This window comes from Alosa pseudoharengus, unplaced genomic scaffold (genome assembly GCF_046254945.1).
Source record: "Alosa pseudoharengus isolate Yale_2024_CS ecotype anadromous, Long Island Sound unplaced genomic scaffold, YU_APseudo_1.1 YU_APseudo_1.1_scf_10, whole genome shotgun sequence".
In the NCBI taxonomy this organism is placed as follows: Eukaryota; Metazoa; Chordata; class Actinopteri; order Clupeiformes; family Clupeidae; genus Alosa; species Alosa pseudoharengus.
Genome location: NW_027468565.1, coordinates 20,630,635 through 20,652,014, shown reverse-complemented (window position 1 = coordinate 20,652,014; position 21,380 = coordinate 20,630,635). Strand labels below are relative to the sequence as shown.

At 43.3% G+C, this 21,380-nt stretch overlaps 2 protein-coding genes across 3 annotated transcripts in view; one reads left to right on the top strand and one right to left on the bottom strand.

Annotated features, from left to right (window-relative positions):
* Positions 1 to 5,836: 5,836 nt before the first annotated feature.
* rab3il1 (RAB3A interacting protein (rabin3)-like 1) lies at positions 5,837 to 14,731 on the top strand. Of its 2 annotated transcripts, XM_076267235.1 has the most exons (11): positions 5,837 to 5,930; positions 6,522 to 6,708; positions 6,808 to 6,903; positions 7,231 to 7,308; positions 7,524 to 7,751; positions 9,261 to 9,389; positions 9,656 to 9,768; positions 10,729 to 10,752; positions 11,581 to 11,680; positions 12,014 to 12,080; positions 12,180 to 14,731. In XM_076267235.1, coding segments are annotated over exons 1-11 (1,110 nt in total). In that variant the 5' UTR covers positions 5,837 to 5,928; the 3' UTR covers positions 12,266 to 14,731. The 2 variants fall into 2 exon arrangements, with proteins under 2 accessions (XP_076123350.1, XP_076123356.1); XM_076267241.1 differs by lacking the exon at positions 10,729 to 10,752.
* A 50-nt stretch (positions 14,732 to 14,781) lies between these two features.
* Positions 14,782 to 21,380, bottom strand: part of epx (eosinophil peroxidase) — a 10,369-nt gene continuing 3,770 nt past the window's right edge. The window contains exons 7-16 of the mRNA XM_076298647.1: positions 21,111 to 21,380; positions 20,636 to 20,796; positions 18,516 to 18,774; positions 18,000 to 18,170; positions 17,338 to 17,575; positions 16,704 to 16,915; positions 16,038 to 16,202; positions 15,673 to 15,756; positions 15,311 to 15,413; positions 14,782 to 15,039 (exon numbers count right to left, since the gene is read on the bottom strand). The exon at positions 21,111 to 21,380 is cut by the window's right edge and continues 448 nt beyond it. Of these exons, the coding sequence (XP_076154762.1) occupies positions 14,982 to 15,039; positions 15,311 to 15,413; positions 15,673 to 15,756; positions 16,038 to 16,202; positions 16,704 to 16,915; positions 17,338 to 17,575; positions 18,000 to 18,170; positions 18,516 to 18,774; positions 20,636 to 20,796; positions 21,111 to 21,380 (1,721 nt within the window). The 3' untranslated portion in view covers positions 14,782 to 14,981. The remainder of the gene's footprint in view (positions 15,040 to 15,310; positions 15,414 to 15,672; positions 15,757 to 16,037; positions 16,203 to 16,703; positions 16,916 to 17,337; positions 17,576 to 17,999; positions 18,171 to 18,515; positions 18,775 to 20,635; positions 20,797 to 21,110) is intronic.

Here is a 21,380-nt window from a genome sequence, read left to right as displayed (position 1 = left end):
AGTCAGAGAAAGTGTGAGGAAAAGAGAGAGAGAGGGGGAGAGAAAGAGAAAGTAAGCTATAGTTAGTACAGTTGTGACTTAACCACATTATCCACCAGTTATTTTACATGTATCTGTCAGACATGGCAAAACCATACTGTGCTGAATAAATGCAGAGCAGATGAGGAGTAAAAAAGTTTGGTTGTACTCACTGTGTTGGATGGGAAATGTGTTGACAACCCTGACGCTGAGCGTAATGGCAAGGGATGGAGGAGAGGCGAGGAGAATGAGAGAAATAGACGCCCACATCTCCAGTCACTTGACGTGTTAATCTGTTTCAGCAACAAAGGTGCATTGTGAAACCTAGGTAGCCTACTAGTTAATCTGAGCAAATCACCCTGTGTTCATACACCAACTCAGGAGAATAATATCTTAATAACGGAAGCAAACAATGGCATGTATATCATAAGTTATGTAATGTTACTGCTCCTTCTGTTTGTACCACTGATGAAGGAAGTGTGTCAAATCTCACCACCTTTAATCCAAAGGGAATGAAAGGGAATTCTTTGAGAGGGGCCGACCAAATTAAGAAGCAGCAGGGAAACTAGGACACTCTTGCGCCCTCTGGTGGACAGAATGCGAAACATAGGTCGACCGAACTGAAGTTTGTGATTAACCCTTTAACCACGGACTGAGCGAAGTCCGACAGACTTATGTTCGAGAAACGTTAACTGAACAGCAGATGCCCATTTAAAGCAAGCTGTAGCCTACCAGAGAAAGTAACGTTAGCCTGCAGATAATTTTGTGCACGCGTGAGACTTTCACTCGCAGATCTTATGGGCACAATCAAACACGTCCTTTGAGATTCTGGAAAGTTTGTGGAAAGGTAAGAAGAGTGAGGTGTAGTTCTTAAATGTTAGCGCAACAAAACATCTTAAATTGACATCGAGTTTGGTTCAAATTACGCACCTGTTTCGGTGGGCCACGTTTGGGCAGTTAGTTGCTTTTAACTTTTTGATCAAATACGGCTGTTTGGCCTAATTCAGATCATACGCCAGTCTCTGATAACGGTAAGCTACAATTGTGTCTTGATTGTCATGAAATAAGCTGCTGTGTCATATTGTTTTGTGTCAGTGGGCTGAACCTGCATTCCTGGATAAGACCAAAGGCGGAGTCATCAGAAGAATAAAAAAAAGTATCTGGACTGTTCCGAGAAAAGACACATTCAGTCACAAAATAAAGCAAGCTCAACAAGTCATGGCACACAGGAGGCCACATCCATGACCTTGACTGACCTGGGTTCAGTGTCTGGAAAATGGATGTATTTGAAGGGATCCACAGGGTGCAGCTCTCCCCCTCTCCATCTGCGATTGCCCCGTCTGGCCCTGGGTATGAAGTGGTGGTGGCTGACCGCTCAGGGATTGCTGTCTACTCTTCCCCTGTGTTTTTTGGCAAAGTGGACGAGCGAGCATCAAAGTACAAATCCACCACAAAGACAGCAGAAGAAAGATGTCCTGTTGGAAGGTAAAAAAGAAGCCTGGATTATCTTGAGTTGAACAATAGTCAGCAGATTAACTAACTGTACAGTGTGTGTGTGTGTGTCTGTCTGTGTGTGTGTGCGCATGTGTGTGTACTGTATGTTTTGTTTAACAGTACCCAGCAGATGTAGGGGTTTATCTCTGCACAGCTCATTACTCACTGCGTACAACTAGGCCTTTGTGTGTGTGTACTGTATGTTTGTTTAACAGTACCCTAGAGGGAGAGCATAGCTAACAAACGTTCAGAAAAAGTCCTGTTGGCAAATTTGAGGAAAAGTCGGTAAAGGGGCTATTTCACACAATTTGAGGGTGCTGAATTCAAATATTTTGTTTACCAAGTTCAATTTTGAGTTTTAAGCTTGCTAATTAGCATAATTAGCATAATTCACATACTTTTTGGTTTTGCCATCAGATATCATAATTGCAAAAAATAAGGCATTAATAAACTCTTTATGTATCAGATATGTTGTAGGACAGGACAGGAATTACCCCAATGACCCTCAAGTAGCAAATGAAAATAAGCTAAAATTAAAATATAAATTGAAATAATAGCTAAAATTCAGTATGACGTTTAGAAACAAAATAGATTCCTTGATAATAAATTGATAGAATTGTAGGTGACTGCTCATTTTTCTGTAGAAAGTACTTTGTCACTAACTATTATGAACAGTTGTCACTCTTTACTGAGGATTTACACTGTATTTTTTTTTTTTACTGTAAAGGCGACAGTGCTTGCCTAGTTAAAACATCTCACTGGTGCTCTTTCCTATCATTCAAATTCCAGTCATGCAAAACAATGGAAGAGTGTGCATGTTTGAAGAGTGCTATGGAGATTGCATTATTTGCAAAACATTTAGACAAGATTTCCTTTATAGTGCTACAAAAATAAATACTCTCCAGTGCATCATTACTGCATATGATGCTGAAAGGGAAGTGGACTTAGGACAAATCATCAGCTATGAACTGATTAATGTCCCTGTACAGATAGCAATGGTTATTGGTGAAGTGGAAATAAGTCTATCCTTACTCAAGTGCTGTCTAGCAATGTGGAATGTCCAGTAGTGATCACTGCAAAAACTGCACATTCAACACTGGTAATAGATGCTCAAGATCTAGTCATGTCTTTAGGACACCCGTCTGACTGCAGCACATTTAAGAAGTATGCAGGAAAGTTTGTAAGAAACGTTTGTATTGTTATTTGGTATTTGTTCTGTGGTAGCAAATAATGTTAACTATCAAAGAAATAGACCTAATGTATGTAGGAATGGACACAGATATTGCAACAGATAATGGTGTAGGCCTATCTGATTAAGACCTGAGTGGTTGAAACATACATGTACTTATTAAATTACACTGGGAGCAAAGAAGACTATCTTCACTTTTTTCCCTTTGCAACTGTCAAAGAAATCCCATAAACACGGGAAGGCCTAGGGTAGCCTACATCAGATGGCCTAAAGATTAGGCTCTTCTGCATAGCAATAAGTGACAGGGTTCCTACGCAGTATGGAAAACCTGGAAAAGTATGGAATTTGATTTTAGTAATTTCCAGGTTTCTATAAGTATGGAAAAAAGAAACAAGGGTATGGAGAAATATTTTTGTTTCCAGACTATTGCATCTACAGTTCTAATCACTTCACTCAGGTCATAATGAACCATTCCTACTGTTGTGTAGCTTAAGTTGTCAGTCCACATCATCAAGATACAATTGAATGGCGGTCTTCAGAAAAAAAATCTCTCCCACAAGGAGACCCTGGTACCAAAACCAAATCGAGAACCCCTGTTCTATGCACATGCTCTACACCATTGTGCACTGGTTTGTTTGCGGCTAAAACACTAGTAGACTTTTTTGATTTTGTAAAAGTTACCAAGACATGGATACTGCATTATCTGATAAACTGTTATTGCAAACAAATAATACTGTTTACGGTGATTTCTGAGGCCTCTGCCAGCAGTGCACTAGTCTCCAACATATGTAGTATGCTGTATCAAATGTGAGTGCACCTTCCAACTCAGCACTTCCCCAATGAAAAGTATCCAACAATGGGCAAGTGTTTTCTGAGGGTTAACAAGTTAATAATAAACATTATTATACAGCTATTCACAATGCTAGTAGAACACTCCATTGACAATGTCAGAAAAATCTACCGAGAAGTTTGAAAATTTGAGTATGGAAAAAGTATGGAATTTTTAAATGGAAAATGTGTAGGGACCCTGAAGTGATTTGCATGCAGTAATTTGAAACACTGACCTTGATCTAGCCTACTTAGGCTATTTAAAGGTAATTTATTGCCAAAACACCACACAATATAAATGAGCTATAACAAACAATAAAGGACTTAATCACACACAAACTACTATTTTACTGACTACAAAAATAATAATTATGTAGGATGTTTAGAAGTTTAAAGTTTAAACCCAGAATTGACCAAAATTGCACCAAATTCAACACAAATGACTCAATACACTTGGAGGAGGCCTGCGTCCTTTCTTTTCCAGATATTTTAGGATTTGGATATCGTTTCAGTATGGAGTACCAGGATATTTATGGCAGGTATTGTATCGAAGTCATAATTTTGGTATCGTAGATGTCGAGGATTGGAGGCTCTACCACCAACAAGTGATGCTGCTCAATGGCATATTAGAAAAGCACATTATCAAGCTCTAGTATGGAGGCAAGCACACATACCAAATCCAGTGTTACTAGAAGTTAAATGGTTTTTACTTGTCGGTTGTTGCTGACGGTAGATGCAGTTCTGCATTAGGATATATTCTGAGTTGAAAGTTATCTGTGCAACTTGTTATTGTGATGAAATGCATTAAACACAATATGAGTGACTCACTATGTTAGCAATAAAAATATGGTTGTGCTTTGATTAGAATTTCCGAGTTTATTACATGTTAACTGTAATCATGTTCCCATTAAATACATTAATAAACTATAGTATGGCTTCTTTAATGCTCAAACATGTATTTAGAGAACACTTTTATTTGGTTTTAGTGATTACATTTGAAATCAACCCAATTTAAGGAAAAATAAGCCAAAAAAAATCGCTATTTTATGTTAAAATGCTGATTATGCGGCTTAGAACTCAGAATTGAGCTTGGTAAACAAAGTATTCAGAATCAGCACCCTCAAATTAGGTAAATAGGGTGGTTTACTAACTTTTCCTCAAATTTGCCATCAGAAGTTCTCTTCTGTGAAGCTGCTCCCCCTCTACCAAGCAGATATAGAAGTTTATCACTGCACAGCTGTATACTCACTGTGTACAACTAGGTCTTTGTGAGTGCGTGCGTGCGTGCGTGCATGTGTGTGTGTGTCTGTGTCTGTGTGTCTGTATGTGTGTGTGTGAAGTGGAAATACCACCAGTTTACTGATACTGCTATCCCACACAGCCTGCAGTGATATGGACTGTCATAGTTTCCCAAGGCCTGTAACTTCAGTATTACCGCTTTGTTCAGCTCTCACTGGCTGGCTGGCTCACATTACCTGGTCTTATAGTGAGCTTAATCAGCCCTCTAGGTATGCTTTAGAAAAAGGGAGAAGAAACTGTTTGCCAAGTGGCAGACATTGTCATTTTATTCATTGTCACATGATTATTTCAAAATATCAGCATCCAGCAATGGACTAAGTTTAAAGCACCTGTAAGCTGACTTCTCTCAAGTGTCGTCTTGTGTATTCTGAGTCCTGTTTAAGTGTTTTTTTATTCTATGCAATTCTTGCAATAAAACACTGAAAAAAATACACAGGCATAGAAACGGGCAGTGATGGTCTCTATCTTGTAATGAAGACCTCATAACACAATTATCATCACTCTTTTTTTGTTTAACAAAATTGTAAACAAGTCCACTCCTGGCAACTGATGATATAGCTTTTTTCAATGTACACTGCTGAACTATAATACCCAGACGAGAAAAAAATGTTCACCAAACTTCTGACAAATTTCATGCTGAAGGGGAAGAATACTTATTTGTATGGTTGTTGAACTAAAAAACTGATGTAATCTCATATTTAGTATGTAGTTCCATACCATAAGCTTTAAATTTAGACCCAAAAGAGAGGTGAGAGATAACATAATCACTGTGAACTGTGTGGTTTGCATTCATGTGACTACGATGAAAGACACTGGAAACGAATTTATCAAAGGAAGAGCTGTTTAGACAGAACAAAGTGAACTTTTCAGAAATAGGACACATTAGGCTACTCTAAGGCAGCTTTACTGCGCGTTTGAAGACCAAATTGGTCACATGTTTCCGGGAGAGGCTGACTTTTTACAAACTCTGCGTCATGTGACTTGTGACAGATAGTCGACCGCAGTCGTTGGCACAGATTGTTTTTCCTGAATAGGAGGATGGCTTCAATGAAGATCGGACTGACTGGACAATAACGCTTTACCCGTTGACAAATAAGTAAATGTAGGTTACAGTGTGTCTACTTTAAATTGCAAGCAGTATGCTGTCATTGGGTTCATCGGTGCACATACAGCTTTATCCATAGTGTCTCACCAGAGGGTGACATTCCAAACTGAGTTGAGATTTGAGGAATATTGCCTACTAGAGCAGGGCGTAAACGGATGTTTCCGTGGACATCGCGGGGATAAGTGAGTGTGGCCGACGGGTCTGAGGGTAAGGGCTGGGGTCTGCGAAGAGATATCCGGCCAACCGGAGTTCAAGTTTTCCATGGGAGCTTGTCCTATCTTGAAAGTTATGTAAAGCTACAGTGTGTCCTCTTTACATCAAACTTTGATGACACCAGCACTTGGATATTGTAATGGAGCTACGCGCGTAGTTTGCGTTTACGCGTTTACGTTTAGACCCCACGCATTAGATATAGACAGCTGTTCGTACAATTTCTGCTCATTTGCCTTGTCTAACGTTAGATACAATATAGCCTACGACGGGACAGTGGTACGGGACAGTGGCTAGTGCTAACTGCACTGTCCTGTAGCCTACGTCACCTCCGAGCGCTCATCATGGCTGCATCTTCTCAATACTATTGTATTTTAGGCTAGTCGACCTGGATACGGATCCGGGACCCAGCGAAGGAGGGGGACAGATTGCGGCGATGCCTCAGGGGGAGGAGGACTCCCGTGGAGGGGAACACTACAACGTGTCCCGTCTGCGGAGCTCATCAATAGAGATAAGGGAGAAAGGGGCCGAGTTTCTTCGGGAGCAGTTGGATGCCGCTCAGAAGGTGCTGTAATGTTTGCTATTATTACCACTGTACACAGTCAGCATCTCTTGTCTAATAGTCGCAAAACAAACACATACTTTCTCTTGCCCGTTTGAATAGGAGTTGAAACTCAAGGGAGAGGAATGTGAACGCCTCTCTCATGTTCGCAACCAGCTTGAGCAGGAGCTGGAAGAACTGACTGCCAGCCTTTTTGAGGTAAGACGAACTTGGTCTTGCAGCTTTACGCACCGCTAACTGCCTTCTCCTTCAGATGGTAATACTACTGGTACCGTCGTAAAGACAGAAATAACCACAGATATCAAAGCAAACATGTAACGTAATCATTGTGAAACGGTCCCACACCATTTTACAAAGAGGCTAGTTTTAAAGTGGAATTGGTTGACCGCTGTGCTGTGTAGTTGTAGTAGTAGTTGTTAAGATGCTTGGAGGACTAGCAGCAGTGCCAGACGCGTAAACATGAGACCGCTCCGATGAACCTCACTCACAGAACTCTGCATGTGTTCATGTCTGTCCACTCTTCAGGAGGCCCATAAAATGGTGCGTGAAGCTAATGTGAAACAGGCAACCGCTGAAAAACAACTGAAAGAGGCTCAGGGAAAGGTTTGTTTTTCTTTCCATGTCTCCCACTTTCTCTCTTCTCTTTTTCGTTCTTCTTTTCCTTCCTTCTGTCCGTGATAACTCTCCTCTCTCTTGCCATGTCATTTGACTATGCAGTAATACTAACACATTGGAAACCTTAAAGACATTACATAGCCTTACACACATCTTCTCCAGTCTGATTCCCCCCCCACACCTCCTTCTTTGTCTCTGTCCAGATTGATGTCCTGCAGGCTGAGGTAACTGCCCTGAAGACCCTGGTGCTGACCTCCACCCCCTCCTCCCCCAACCGGCAGCTGCACCCCCAGCTCCAGTCCCCGGGCACCAGAGGGGCGCTGAGGGGGCACACCCGAAACAAGAGTGCCAGCAGCATCCTCTCCAGCTTCCACAGCCAGGCTGAGGCCAGCCCCGCGGACCTACAGGCAGCCAGCAAGGAAGACAAGGAGGTAGGAGAGAGCGCCGTGCACACACACTCTGCAGGCCAACACACACACGGCAAGCGGTGCAACCGTGCCCCGTGGCAGAAGTACACATCTGGCTTTACTTTGTCAGAAAGCTCAGATGATCTGGAGTGCGTGCTAATCCTCTTTCTGACCCCTTGGCCTTTCCTGGGCTGACAGACATGCATGAAAAGCCTAACAACAGTGTCTTATAAGTCTTCATTCAATGTGTGTCTGTGAATGTGGGAATACAATTCTTCCCAATTCATGTCTCTTCTCTCACATTTCCTCTTTTTCTAATCAATGTGGACTCTGCTGGATTCTACTGCTCTGATTCTCTTCCCTTTCACCCTTTTCTTGATCTCTTTGCGTGTGATTTAACCTAACCCTTCCTCACTTTCTCACTCTCTTGATCTTTCTCACCTCTCTCTCTCTCTCCCCGCACCTCTTCTCTGTTCCTGTTTTCTCTCCTCTGTCTCTCAGTCTGCGGTTCCTGCTCTCCTCTCTCTGATTCTGTGTCTGGTCCCTGGTCAGTCAGTCAGTGTGATCTACGAGCCCTACTGGCCATGCCAGGGTGAGGTGCCAGGGGCCCTCTGTCACCAGGTAACCCCCTGCCACTCCTGTCCACTAGCCAATCGTCCACCAGCAGCTGCTTAAACGATCGTTTGTGAATTGGTCTTAGTGGGTTAGGAGTCCTCTTGACCACTTCTAAGCACTAGATGCTACTTTTAGTGTTAAAATAGTATAAGTATAAGTATATATACTTTTTTGACTTTTGGTCTCTGCACCAAAATGCTTTGTGAATTACTCCTAGGAGTCCTAAAGTTAATAATATTTTTAAGATTTTCTCCTAAATCCACCAGTTAGGAACTGTTTTTAGCTTATTGGTGTATAGGGGGCCAGGGGTCTGTTATTTGAGATTATTCAGAGGACTTTTTTGGACAAAAAAAGTGATCTATAATTAACATTTTATGGTGGTCTATCAGAGGAATGCTCTTTATGTTCTATGGTTAAAAGTCTGGATTTGGTCTGTGCAAGAGAATTCATGCCACTGTGGCCTTGTCTCAGCATACGTCTAAACCAGAGTGCTGACAAAAACAGAGAACTTCCTTTATTTTTGAGTTGTCAGTGATATACTGCTGACCTGTTTTGTCACTATCACTCATCCTGCCTCTCCCTCGGCTTCTCTTTCTGTCAGTCACTCTGCTCTCTCTGTCAATAGTGCTTCCTTTGCGGTTCACTGCGGGCCGATTTCTTGGTCGTGGATTAAGCTTAGTTCTAGTTTTCCAGTAAAAAAGTGTTTAGTCTGAGACTAGGCTTAATCCATGTCTGGGAAATCAGCCTTATGAAGTCAGATTTAAATAATGATACACACACACTAACACACTAACACACAAACACACACACACATACATACACACTAACACACAAACACTCACACACTTGAACACACACACACACACTCACACTCACACACACACACACTCTCTCTCATTCTCTCTCTCTCTCTCTCAGGTGGATTCAGTTCTGTATGCAGAGTTCCTGTCCTGGAGAGAGGCCCCCAGTCTGGCCAGCTCCTCTGCGTTCATGAGCCGGGTTTATAGAGAGGACATCGGGCCTTGCCTGTCCTTCAATCGCTCGGAGGTAAACTCGTTTGTATAGACCCTTTCAACAATAAAAACAAAAACAATGCTTGAACATTCTATTTGGTTCCCAATCTACTTCCTCTGCATTAAGATAACATGGAATGTTAAAAAGGAAGTCTTGTGGGGCCAACTATGATGCTGATAATGGAACTCTCTTAAAAGGGTCTATATCCAAATTTTTTTTTATCTATCTATCTATCCATCCATCCATCCACAAGCCCTTTGTCTTATCTTACTCTACTTATTGGATTTCTCTGTTTCCAGTTATCTCAGTCAGTGCAGAGTGCGGTGGAGAGCAACTCTCTGACCATTGAGCCTGTGGCCATGAGTGCCCTGCCTCTGGTGAAGGCCTCGGCCATTGAGTGTGGGGGACCCAAGTGAGTCAAAGTCCACACACACACACACACACACACACACACACACACACACACACACATTCATTTCATAATAAATCTGGTATAGAAATAAATGTATAATTGTAGGAAATATAATTAAATTAAAATGACATTGAGACAATCATTTTTAGTTGTACATGCACAGACAAATCACTGTGCAGTGATTACTAAAAACATAAATATAGCAGAAACCCTTAGCACTGTAAAAAGGTTATGTGAAAGAATGACACCATTTTTTGGGCTACGAAACAGGTAGCTGTTGTGGGTCTCACCTCTTCTTCCCAAAGACTCAACAGCTGTGGTTGTATGTTGTCAATTTGTGGAAAATGTTGTCTTGCTAGTACAACAACATAGTATTACTGTCACAGTAACCTTTTGTAGTATCTTGCTGTAGTCCTTCCTACATAATGAGTTGCATCCCACTGCCAGTTTAGTGCATGCTTGCATTAGACATAGGCCAAATGCTTATTGATAGTAAACAAAATTCTCTCTTATTTTGTTTCTGAAGAAAATCAAATCAAGTATTGCCCTGTAGAAATACAAATCCCAAGGTCTTTGCTGGTGTTTGGCTCAAGTCTTTCAAACGTATGTTTTTTAGCTATGCTCCTTTCCCAATGCTAGTAGTCTGTTTCATAGGCCGTATAACCAGGATTCCTCTGTGGTCATGGAAACTATACATACTGTGTACTATACATAGTGTTTACCTTTAAGGGAAAGTAATGATTCAAATAGATACATTTTAATCACTTGTAATGAAAAGTTGCAAAATATTACTTTGAGAGATTTTTTTTGGAGTTTAACTTGGTAACTAGTTAAAATGACCCGGAAGAAGAAGCCTGTGTTATGGCAGAGGACCCAAGCATTTTTCATTTGAATCATTAGAAATCACTGCTCCACATCACGCTTTTTAATCTCCGTTCGATTTGAAATTGTTTCTTTCAGTGGCTGGAGAGGTGCTGTAGAGACGTAAGTGACTTGGGACATCACCCTGTCTTTTCCTTTCAGACTGACACTCACTAACACACACACACACTCTCTCTCTCTCACACACACACACACACACACACACGCACACATGCACACACACACACACACACACACACACACACACACACACACACAGACTCTCCTGCTTGATAGAGCACTGCCATGTAGTTTGTCAATTGACACCTACTTGTGCTTGTGTATTTGTATGACCTGACCCTCAAGCACCCACCAGGCCTTCAGTCTGTCTGTGTGTTCTGATGGGCAGGGTTGGGGTCTGGATGCTGGGGTGTGTGTGTGTGTGTGTGTGTATGTATGTATGTGTGTGTGTGTGTGTGTGTGTGTGTGTGTGTGTGTGTGTGTGTGTGTGTGTGTGTGTGTGTGTGTGCATTGGCTGTCTCTCATCATGCCGTTTCTAACTCAACTTCAGGCCATGAAGGCCAGGATTAACACCCATCTCTTCTAAAATGTTTTCTCCCCTTGTGAATGTCAAGCATACAAGATAAATCTGTTGTTTTGTGGTTTGTGCTGTACGCATCCTCTATTTGGAGATGTTTTGTCAGAGCTGAATTAACTGAATGTTAGCCAAACGTTTTGGCGGTGTGTGTCCGGCCACATCTGCTGCATGCTGTTGCAGTGCAGCTGTGTGTGTGTTTTGTGAGGGTGTGTGTTTCCCGCTGTGTGTGTGTGTGTGTGTGTGTGTGTGTGTGTGTGTGTTGTGAGGGTGTGTGTTTCCCACTCTGGGCTGACCCTAGACAGAGAGGATCTGATCCCGTGTTGCTGTTGTTTGTCCCTCCCTTCCTCTAACAGGAAGTGCGCCTTGAGTGGCATGTCCCGGCCCTGTCGCCATCGCATCAAACTGGGAGACAAAGAGAGCTACTACTACATCTCCCCCTCCAGCCGAGCTCGGGTAATCCCTCTACTCCACACACACACTCTCTCTGTCTTATTACCAGCCATCGCTTGTGTATCACTTGATATGACTTACGCCTTATGCTACGAATTCTGTTTATACCAGCTGAATGCGTCCTGCTCCATTTTAATATCAGTCTTCACTTGAGCATTTATTCATATGTATTTGTTCTTATTTATAACTGCTGAACTATCAGTCAACATTAATGTAATGTACTTATTTATAATGTATGAGCTCTGTTTAGTTTTATGTTGTTTTAATATACATTTATGTGGTCTGTGACTGTCTCTAACTCTAATGAGATTAATGTCTTATCGATTTTATCCTCAGATCACTGCAGTGTGCAACTTTTTTACCTACATAAGATACATCCAACAAGGCTTAGTGAGGCAGGATGGTGAGTTTCAAATGTAAAATAAACATTTTTGATAATATATTTGAAATACAATATTGGAAGGCCATGTATATTTTCTTATTTATGTTTTTCTCTTTGTAGTGGAACAGATGTTTTGGGAAGTTATGCGCTTGCGGAGTGAGATGACCATGGCAAAACTGGGTTTCTTTCTCACGGATGAGAGCTAGGAAACAGCGGAAGTCAGCCTCAGAGCACAATCAGCGTATATACACACACACACACACACACACACACACACACACACACAGAAGGAGCAATGGGCTGCGAGCAATATAGTTTATCTCCAGAGTCCTCTGTCAGTGCCATGAGGTTACGATGCACAGACAGTGTGGATTGGAAGTTATGTGTTAGATGACAGAATCACAAGTTGCCAAACTGAAGATTATGAACCAGCAGTGACCGGTCCTATTCAGTGAGTTTATGTTAACATGCAACAAGGACAGCTTATTGACTCAAGTGAGACATGTATTATCTGAGCCGCTGAGACCGTGTTCACTTTTCCTTCTCACAAAATACCAATTGTTGTGGTTTTGATATTTCCCCCTTGTGCACAATTGGATGGCTTTAGTAATTATGGTTTAGTGGTGGGAATGTTTGCATAGCTATAACTATGCAGTAGATACATTTACTCATGTCAGGAGTCACTGTCACAGCACATGTCCCGTGGAGCGGACCAGTGTTACTGCAGTTAAGTTTGATAGGTCAAAGCCATAGCGTCATCCAGACCAGAGTGCATCATCTTTAGGCGTTACTGACATAGAGTCCACACTCCTTATTCTAAAGCACTCAAATCAGGACATTGCTGCTCTTTCCGTACACTCCTCTAATGTTGCCTTTACATTCCCGTATGTCTCATGTGTTCTGGCCTTGAGAGCTCACCAGGCTGCCAAAGGCTTGGTATGAGCAGTGAGCATTGTCTTGCTAGTTAGTTAGTACTACTATGAAGTTCCCTCCCTGAGGTTCAGGCTGTACATAGATGAGATGAGATGCACATGAGAAGTTAATTGGAACAGAAACAGAACCACGGAATTAGAAACAAGTCCAGTTCCATATAGAGAACTAATTGGTCAACGAATAATGCCCTACCATGTGTTTATTCAAGATAAGTCAAGTTTTGTTAAGGTTCATATAAGATGCACAATTTAGAACAAATGTCTTCAAAATGGTGCCCAGATAATAGACATTTAGATGTCTCTCAGTTCAAACTCCTTGTGTAAATGTGTTTAGATTTTTTGTAAGTATGTTAAGCTAAATGTCTTTGTTTATAGGATGAATGAATAACTAGCTTTAGCCTTTGCATTGCTTCGTCTTCTATAGCCATAGCCTCAGCACACCAATGCATACCTTCTGTCTCTAGCAGTGGTTAGAGAATTAGCTTTATTACAAACTGTGCTGTACACAGGTACTATATCACAGCTTCAGCACAGCCTGTAGACACTCCAGAATGTTAATGTGTAAATACACAAGCCATGATCAGTCCTAGTGACTGTTGCTTTTGCATGGATATACAGCCATATTTGTGTGTACGGGTCGACGCGCTAATGATATGTTTGGTCAGATGTTTCAGCCCCACACTCCGAAGTCTAAACCCTGTGTTCATAAAGAGTACACTTGCATGATTGAACGTATGTATGTTTGCATTAGAAGTCCTTTTGATGCACCCTATATGTTGCAAGACTCCTGCATTGTAAATTGTAAAAATGTGTTGCTGGGCCTGTGTGGTACATAGGTTCTAAGCTGCCTTATATGATATGAGAATGAACTAAACTCAAGTGCACTATTAACATGCCAGCATGGACGTTTAGGTCAATAAAAACAACACAATACCAGCAGAGAGGAGTATGTCTTGAGGGCTAACTGAAACTAATTAAGTCTTTTCTGTTGGATGTGGTTATTCCGTTTGATTTCTTTCTTCATTCATACGTTTCCTGAAGCTCTTTCACATTGTTCTAAAGGCACGGTGAAATTTCTCCTGATATAATCAAGACTGACAGGCAGAATGGGCTGTCTCTTTGCTAAAGGCTAATATGGCACAGCCAGGAAGTTTTGCCACACCCTTAGCTGCAAAGCTGGTTTGAGTAGAAGGGAAACAAACATGTACACACACATACACATAAACACACACACACACGCAGAGACAGAGCAGACCTACCAGAGCTTCAGGCTCATACACACACAATCCACAATCTACTCTTGGAATGTGGAGCCATTGTGCCCAGGAATAGAATGGCTCCAGTACTTAAAGCACAGTGAACCAATTAATTATTGACCTGCAGGAATGTGTATATGCTTAACAATGTGACTGAAACTTGGATGTATATTGACAGGAGTTGGGAAACCCTTGGGAACTTAAACGAGAGCACAAACAGACATTCTATTATTGCGGAGATGTAATGGGACTTAATGTGTATATCTCTCACAGCTAAGAAGTAATTCATAAAGCTAGAGTATCTATCTCACAGCTAGAAGAGTCCTTTTATATCTCACAGTACAGCCTTGTAGAAAATACACCATATAAGGAAATACATTGAACAACTACCTAACTTTGGGCACTGTGCAACTTTAGGCAATATCGAACATAAATCATATTCTGAGTCAATGTGTAAAAATAAATAAAAAATATTTATTTCTAACAGATTTTGGTTTACTTTATGAAAAAGTTACATTTGTGTCAATACATATTTGAGGATTGTTGAGAGGATGATTGAATTTGTACAGTTTACAGAAATAATGTAATGACATCAACAAAATTCAATTCACAGCCTTAAATGATGTGAGATGGTTCAACAACCATGAATGGGGAGTAGGTCAGGCAGAAAGGAAAACAGACTGATCAGTGCTTGTGGTCTCCTCAAGTTTCATCCAACACACCCTTCCAAGGCATTAACTTGGCCTCTGACAGCAACGACTCTGCAAGTGATCACTTTTCATGGGGAAAAACCTGTAACAACAAATGTGTTTAAACATGTTATACAATGAACTGGTTTCTGGGATCGCAGACTGCAAACTAATCAGCAAGCTTAATGCGCGACCTGTGCCATGCTTTGTTTCCATCTGGTTTCCATGATCACAGCACAGACAATACAACCTTTCTTTTGTTTAGCACGTAGTGGCGTGAGTGCTGATGCCATGCTTTATTAGCTCCTGCCTTGTTTTTGTCATGTGTTTGTAAGGGACATTCTATAGCAGGGATGGGTCACAGACACACTAACCTCCTGTAGCACACCATGATGAGCAACATCACAGCCACCCCGCCCAGCACGGCCACCACTGCAGCTGCTACTGAAGAGGCCGAGAAAGATGCCACGTCAGGCTCTGACAAAAGGGCGCAAAAAACAGGAACAGAATATATTTAACAATAAGCAGTCATGCCACACAAAAGAATGGAAGTTCCTGCTGCATTGGTCCAGTTACACTATGCATTCCATACCTGCAGGCAAGCAATTGACTTCGATACAGTAGCCTGGACCAACTAATTCACAAGTTATGTGCATTTACATTATGTGACATTATGACAGTGTCAGGTGACTGCTAAGTGGACATAGACCAAGGAGTCTGATACGGGACTGATTACCTGTACAGGTAAAGGAGCCAGGTGTGTTGTGGCACTCTGTGTTCTGAGGACAGACTGAGGGACTAGACGCACACTCATCCACATCTAAGGGAAAGAAAAATACCAGTTTGAGGATTCAGCCTCATTTTTTTAATTTGCTTTAATTTTTCTCGAAATGACCTCTGGGAGGCAGAGGGATTTTTACTTTTTGACACAACCCAACTGAAAAGACAATATCTGGATGTTTTCATGTGCAATAGAATAGGGTGGACATTATATAACATGACATAAAGTGAGATATGCTGAGACCATGGTAGTCTACTAGCAATTCAACATTGTCCTTCAGCACAGTAGAGCACTCTCCCCATGATCCTGTAGTGCATTACCTTGGCAGGTAGGGGGTGCTGGTGTCCACTGCTGGGTGTGTGGGTCACACTTGACTTGGGAGGGGCCGACGAGGCTGAATCCGGCGGGGCACTGGTACAGAACGGCGCTGTCACAGAGCAGCGAGTAGCCGGGTTGGATACGGGGAATGGAGCCACACGTGGGGTCTGACAGAGAAGAAGAGGAAAGGAGGATGGTGTGTTAGACAAGGAAATGGAGGAAACACTACAGGTGTTCTGGGTTTTTTTGTTCATTCAGGTATACACAGTAATATATAAAACCAAAAAAAGCCATCTTTCTTAATTGGTATGTCCTTTGCCAAAGGAAGAGACCAAAAGAGACATAATTTTCAAATTAATATTATGCCAATGGATAATCTTCTCACATCCATTTCTTTCACCAAATGTCATTAAACCAATCTCTTTCCTCAATCTCCTGAACTTCCATTACCGTAATTTCCCAACTATTAGTCACGGTTTATACACTGATTGTGCAAAAAATTCTTCAGCTATGAGGTTATACGGGGGCAGTTAATATAGTATCAATATGGTTTTGTTTTTTTAACTTGCATAAAACACTGTCCTGCGGTTTATACACAATGCGGCTAATACACAGGAAATCACAGGCGAGTAAATGGCAGCTCAGTGGTTCTGTTGCTCTGGACCTGCCTGAGTCTGGTTCCCTCCAGGCGCTGAGGTCCAGTGGGGGTATGCGGGGGTGGGTGCAGGGCAGGAGGTCCTCTGTGCAGAGAGTGCGTGTGAACGGGTCGGGCGGCACCAGCTGGATGTGTGTGTTGTCGCAGATGACGCGGGAGAGAGAGACCCTCTGTAGCGATGACCTCTGCGCACGGCTGAACATTCCCTCTCTCTGCCACCAGAACCTAGGGAACCGAGAGACAGAGGCTGAACATTCCCTTTCTCTGCCACCAGAACCTAGGGAACCTAGAGACAGAGGCTGAAAATTCCCTTTCTCTGCCACCAGAACCGGGAGAACAGAGAGACAGAGGCTGAGCAACAGCTGTTTCTTCAGAACATACACAGAGTGCTCAGAAGTTCAGACTAAAACAAATGTGCTCTTTGGTAGGTTAAAAAAAAGAAAAGATCCATGTGGGTTGTGTTACTTAGCTCATTTTTAACACGCATGGTCCATTTTTAAAGAGTTTCACAACAAAATAGCCATCTAAATACATTTTTGCTTGTGAGTATTTATTTAAGTGTGTGTGTGTCTATGTCCACATCTGATGTTCAGTAATGCTGCTTATACAGTGCCCAGTATGTCAGTAATGGGTGAATCAGACTCTACCTGTCCCCATCTCTAAGGGCCCTGAACTGCTTGGCCAGCAGGCAGGCCAACAGGGGCCCCACACGGCCCCCTGGGAGGGCCGGCTCCGAGATGGCCCCCACCCACACGTCGATGTTCTGGGGCGTGCTGTACAGAGCCAGCAGCTTCTGAGCCAATGTGGGATTACCCATGATTCCTGCCAGGTCAGACTCAGAGACAGGGTCAGACAGGCCACAGAGCCTCCTCCACACACTGTAGCCTGGGGCAGGAGAGAGGAGGAGGGGAGAGGAGCAGGGGAGGTGGGGAGGAGAGGAGGAGGAGGACAGGAGAGAGGAGAGGAGGAGGGGAGAGGAGGAGAGAGGAGGAGGGGAGGAGAGGAGGAGGAGGACAGGAGAGAGGAGAGGAGAGGAGGAGGGGGCATCATAATGAATGGTGGCATGGTAAATAGGTAATAAAAAGAAACAAAGAGAAACAAAAGTCAGCACTAATACATTTCAAAAAGCTGGAAGAGTAAGTAACTGTGAGAGCATGTGTGTATGTGTGACTATGTGTATATGTACGGACGTATATGTGAGTGCATGTGCCTGTGGATGCATGCCTGTGTGTGTGTGTGTGTGTGTGTGTGTGTGTGTGTGTGTGTGTGTGTGTGTGTGTGTGTGTGTGTGTGTTTTAAAGCTATGTACCAGGTAGTCCATGGTCCCTGCCTCTCTGGAGGTTTAGGGCCCCAAGGTCGAAGGGCAGTCCCCCCTGAGCCTGGAAGAGTCGCTCAGTCAGTTCCTCCACCATCATCTGATCAGACACCTGCAACTTCGCTGGGGACAGCAGCAAACCACGCAACACAGGGTCAACCCCACCTGAGAGAGGGAGACAGGGAAGATGAAGGGGAAGAGAGAGACAGGGAAGAGGGAGAGGAAGAGAGAGACAGGGAAAAAGGAGATGAGGGTCAGTACAGAGGAAATCCTAAACACATTGTGTCAAAAAGTCTAAGAATCTTAACAACATCTTTTTAATATGTAGTGAACAAACGCAGATGACAAAATAATGAATATACGGTAAAACTGTCTACACAGGCAAGGATACAAATTAAACTCAAAGTGATGCCAATGTATAGCTAAATAAACAACTGAATGTCAGCGCAGTCCTTGAGTAATAATGTATTGTGTAAAGTTGAAGTTATTGGTAATTGGAGCCTGTCTCACCCTCCTGAATGACCCTCCAGGAGGCGAAGAGGGAGTGGTGGAGAGGCAGTGTCGGGTGCCTGGGGCTGGGCTGGTACCCTGGGCCGAGCCGGGTCACCACCGGCTGCACCGTAACGTGCGCGAAGCGAAAAGCAGCGGCTGCAAAGACGTTGGCGATGCTGGGGTTGACCTGGGGGACGTAGCCCTCGTATGGAGGAATGAGCTCAGAGGTCACCTCATCCCCCAGCACGCGGGGCAAGTAGTGCTCCCAGGTCAGAATCTGTGGGAGAGAGGGGGTGCGTGAGGAGGGTAAGCAAGAATGAGTATGGAAGAGAGACAGAGAGAAACAAAGAGAGAGAAAGAGAGAGAGAGAGGAGAGGGAGAGAAGGAGAGAGAGAAAGAGAGTGGTATGAGCATAGGAGAAAGAGAAGGAGAGAGGAAGTGTGTTATTTTGGAGAACTGACTCATGTAGTCATTGTTTCACTGTAAAGAAATGTTTTAATGATGAGTAAAAAGATGAGTCAAAATCTCTGGGGTTGTTCTATCCCCAGGCTATATATTGAGGCATAGTCTGTCAGTGTCGGGCTAATGTTTTGGGCCTTTCCTTCTCAGATGCCATTATGTAAAGACCACACAACTGTTCCTGGGGCCTCACTGGGTTTCAATTATACTGTATCTATAAAACATCAAAGGAAAAACTGAAAACCCCAAGCTCCAACTCTGCTCTGCACATACCAGCGAAGAGATGATTATTTTGGGCAGGACTCCTACCTATGAATTAAGCCTAGTTCTAGACTAAAGGATTGATAACTTCAACAAAGATCTCCATTGGAAAAAAAGCTTTTGGACTAGACTTACAGTAATCCATGTCATTGAAACCGGGCCATAGATTACTGGGCTATTGCTATGCTATCTTAACCCTCAGATGCCAGGGCCCTGCAGTCACTCATATATATTTTAGTGGACAGGGGAATGTATGCGCTCTCTCTCCTCTACTCCATCTTCACCTACGACTGCACACCTGTACATGGCTCTAACACCATTGTCAAGTTTGCAGACAACACAATGGTGATTGATTGGTCTCATCAGCAACAATGATGAGAGCCCACAGAGAGAAGGTCCAGCACCTAACAACGTGATGCACCGATACATCTCTGAGGACCTCTCTTGGACCCTCAACACCTCTACCCTGATCAAGAAGGCTCACCAGCGTCTCTTCTTCCTGAGGAGACTAAAAAAGGTCCACCTGTCTCCTCAGATCCTGGTGAACTTCTACCGCTGCACCATCGAGAGCATCCTCACCAACCGTGTCACAGTATGGTACGGCAACTGCTCTGCCTCTGACCGGAAAGCAGAGCAGTTGGTGGTGGGTGGTGAAAACGCATTTGTGCCCAACGCATCACCGGTTCCTCACTCCCATCCATCGAGGCCATCCAGGGCAAGTGATGCTTGCGTAAGGTGCACAGCATCATCAAAGACTGTTCTCACCCCAACCACAGACTGTTCACTCCCCCTCCGGGAGGTGTTACAGGTCTCTCCGCACCCGGACCAGTAGGCTTAGAGGAAGCTTCTTCCCTGCGGCTGTCACCCTACTGAACGCTAACTCTGCAACACGTGACAACCAACCCCCCAACCTACCAATAACAACCCCTCACCACAATACTACATATCCAACTACCCCCTCCCCCCAGCCCCAACCTACGCCACCATGCCTGTTGAGCTGCACCACAACCATGGACCACTTGACAGGGACAACAAGGAGGTGGCACTACCCTATCCCACCCATAGCATTCTATTTATATTACAAACATACTATATACATTTATATAACAAAAACATACACTTATACATACTGTACATATCTGTCTATATTGTCCATACTGCATATTTTTTCTGCTCTTATAATGTTCTTGTTAATACACTGCACATATCCCTACTGTGAACCATGCCACTTTCTTAATTGTATAATACTGTCCACACTACACTATACTGTATGTCATATACTGTTTACATTGCACTTTTTTGCACTTCTGGTTAGAAGCTAACTGCATTTCATTGTCTCTGTACTTGTACTCTGCACAATGACAATAAAGTTGAATCTAATCTAGAATCTAATCTAAACATCCCATGTCCTCCATCACCTGGTGGATGGCCCCCATGATCTTGCGGGCCTCCTGGTAGAGTGTGTCGGGGGACCAGTGAGGGTTCAGCTGCTTCAGCTCCCGGGCCAGACGGTTGTGCTCGCGCAGAAACAACGTGTGCAGGGCGATCATGCCCAGGTGCTCATTCGCCCGCGAGTCTCCTGACACACACACACACACACACACACACACACACACACACACACACACACACACACACACACACACACACACACACACACACACACACACACTCTATTTCTTTTTACATAATAAAGTGAGGGTGTATAATCTATGCATACGGATGATAATCTAGAACATCAGGGTGTATAATTTTTGCACGTTTTTTTCTAATCTGTAACATTTACATTCCAAGCTAAATTCTCTTCGAATTAAACTCTAAAATATCTTAGTTGCTAATTGAAAGATAATTCAACTATATTAATATGTATTAATAATGTGTAGCCTGACCTACCTGCCTGGAAACAGGAGGTCATGTTCTGGTCTGGAGGCGTCTCTGCCCCTGAGGCGTTTCGGCCAGTGCGAGGGCCACAGGGGTCCAGATGAGACTGCTTCCTGGGCAGGAAAGGCATCATGCCCAGCCCCTGGTCTGAGTGCTGAGGGTTGAGAGCCAGCAGGCCGAGAGGGGACGACAGGTTCCGGAGGTCAGAGGCTGATTGGTCGGTGCTGCCGTACACCATGCTGGCGTCAACGAATGAGGTGATGGCGTTCAGCTGCTCTCTGT

What these genes read in the sequence shown, in the direction of transcription:
- rab3il1 (XM_076267235.1), top strand. An exon ending in TGAAAGAGGCTCAGGGAAAG is followed by an intron (nt 7,309 to 7,523) that starts GTTTGTTTTTCT and finishes GTCTCTGTCCAG; the next exon opens with ATTGATGTCCTGCAGGCTGA. An exon ending in CCCCCTCCAGCCGAGCTCGG is followed by an intron (nt 11,681 to 12,013) that starts GTAATCCCTCTA and finishes TTTTATCCTCAG; the next exon opens with ATCACTGCAGTGTGCAACTT.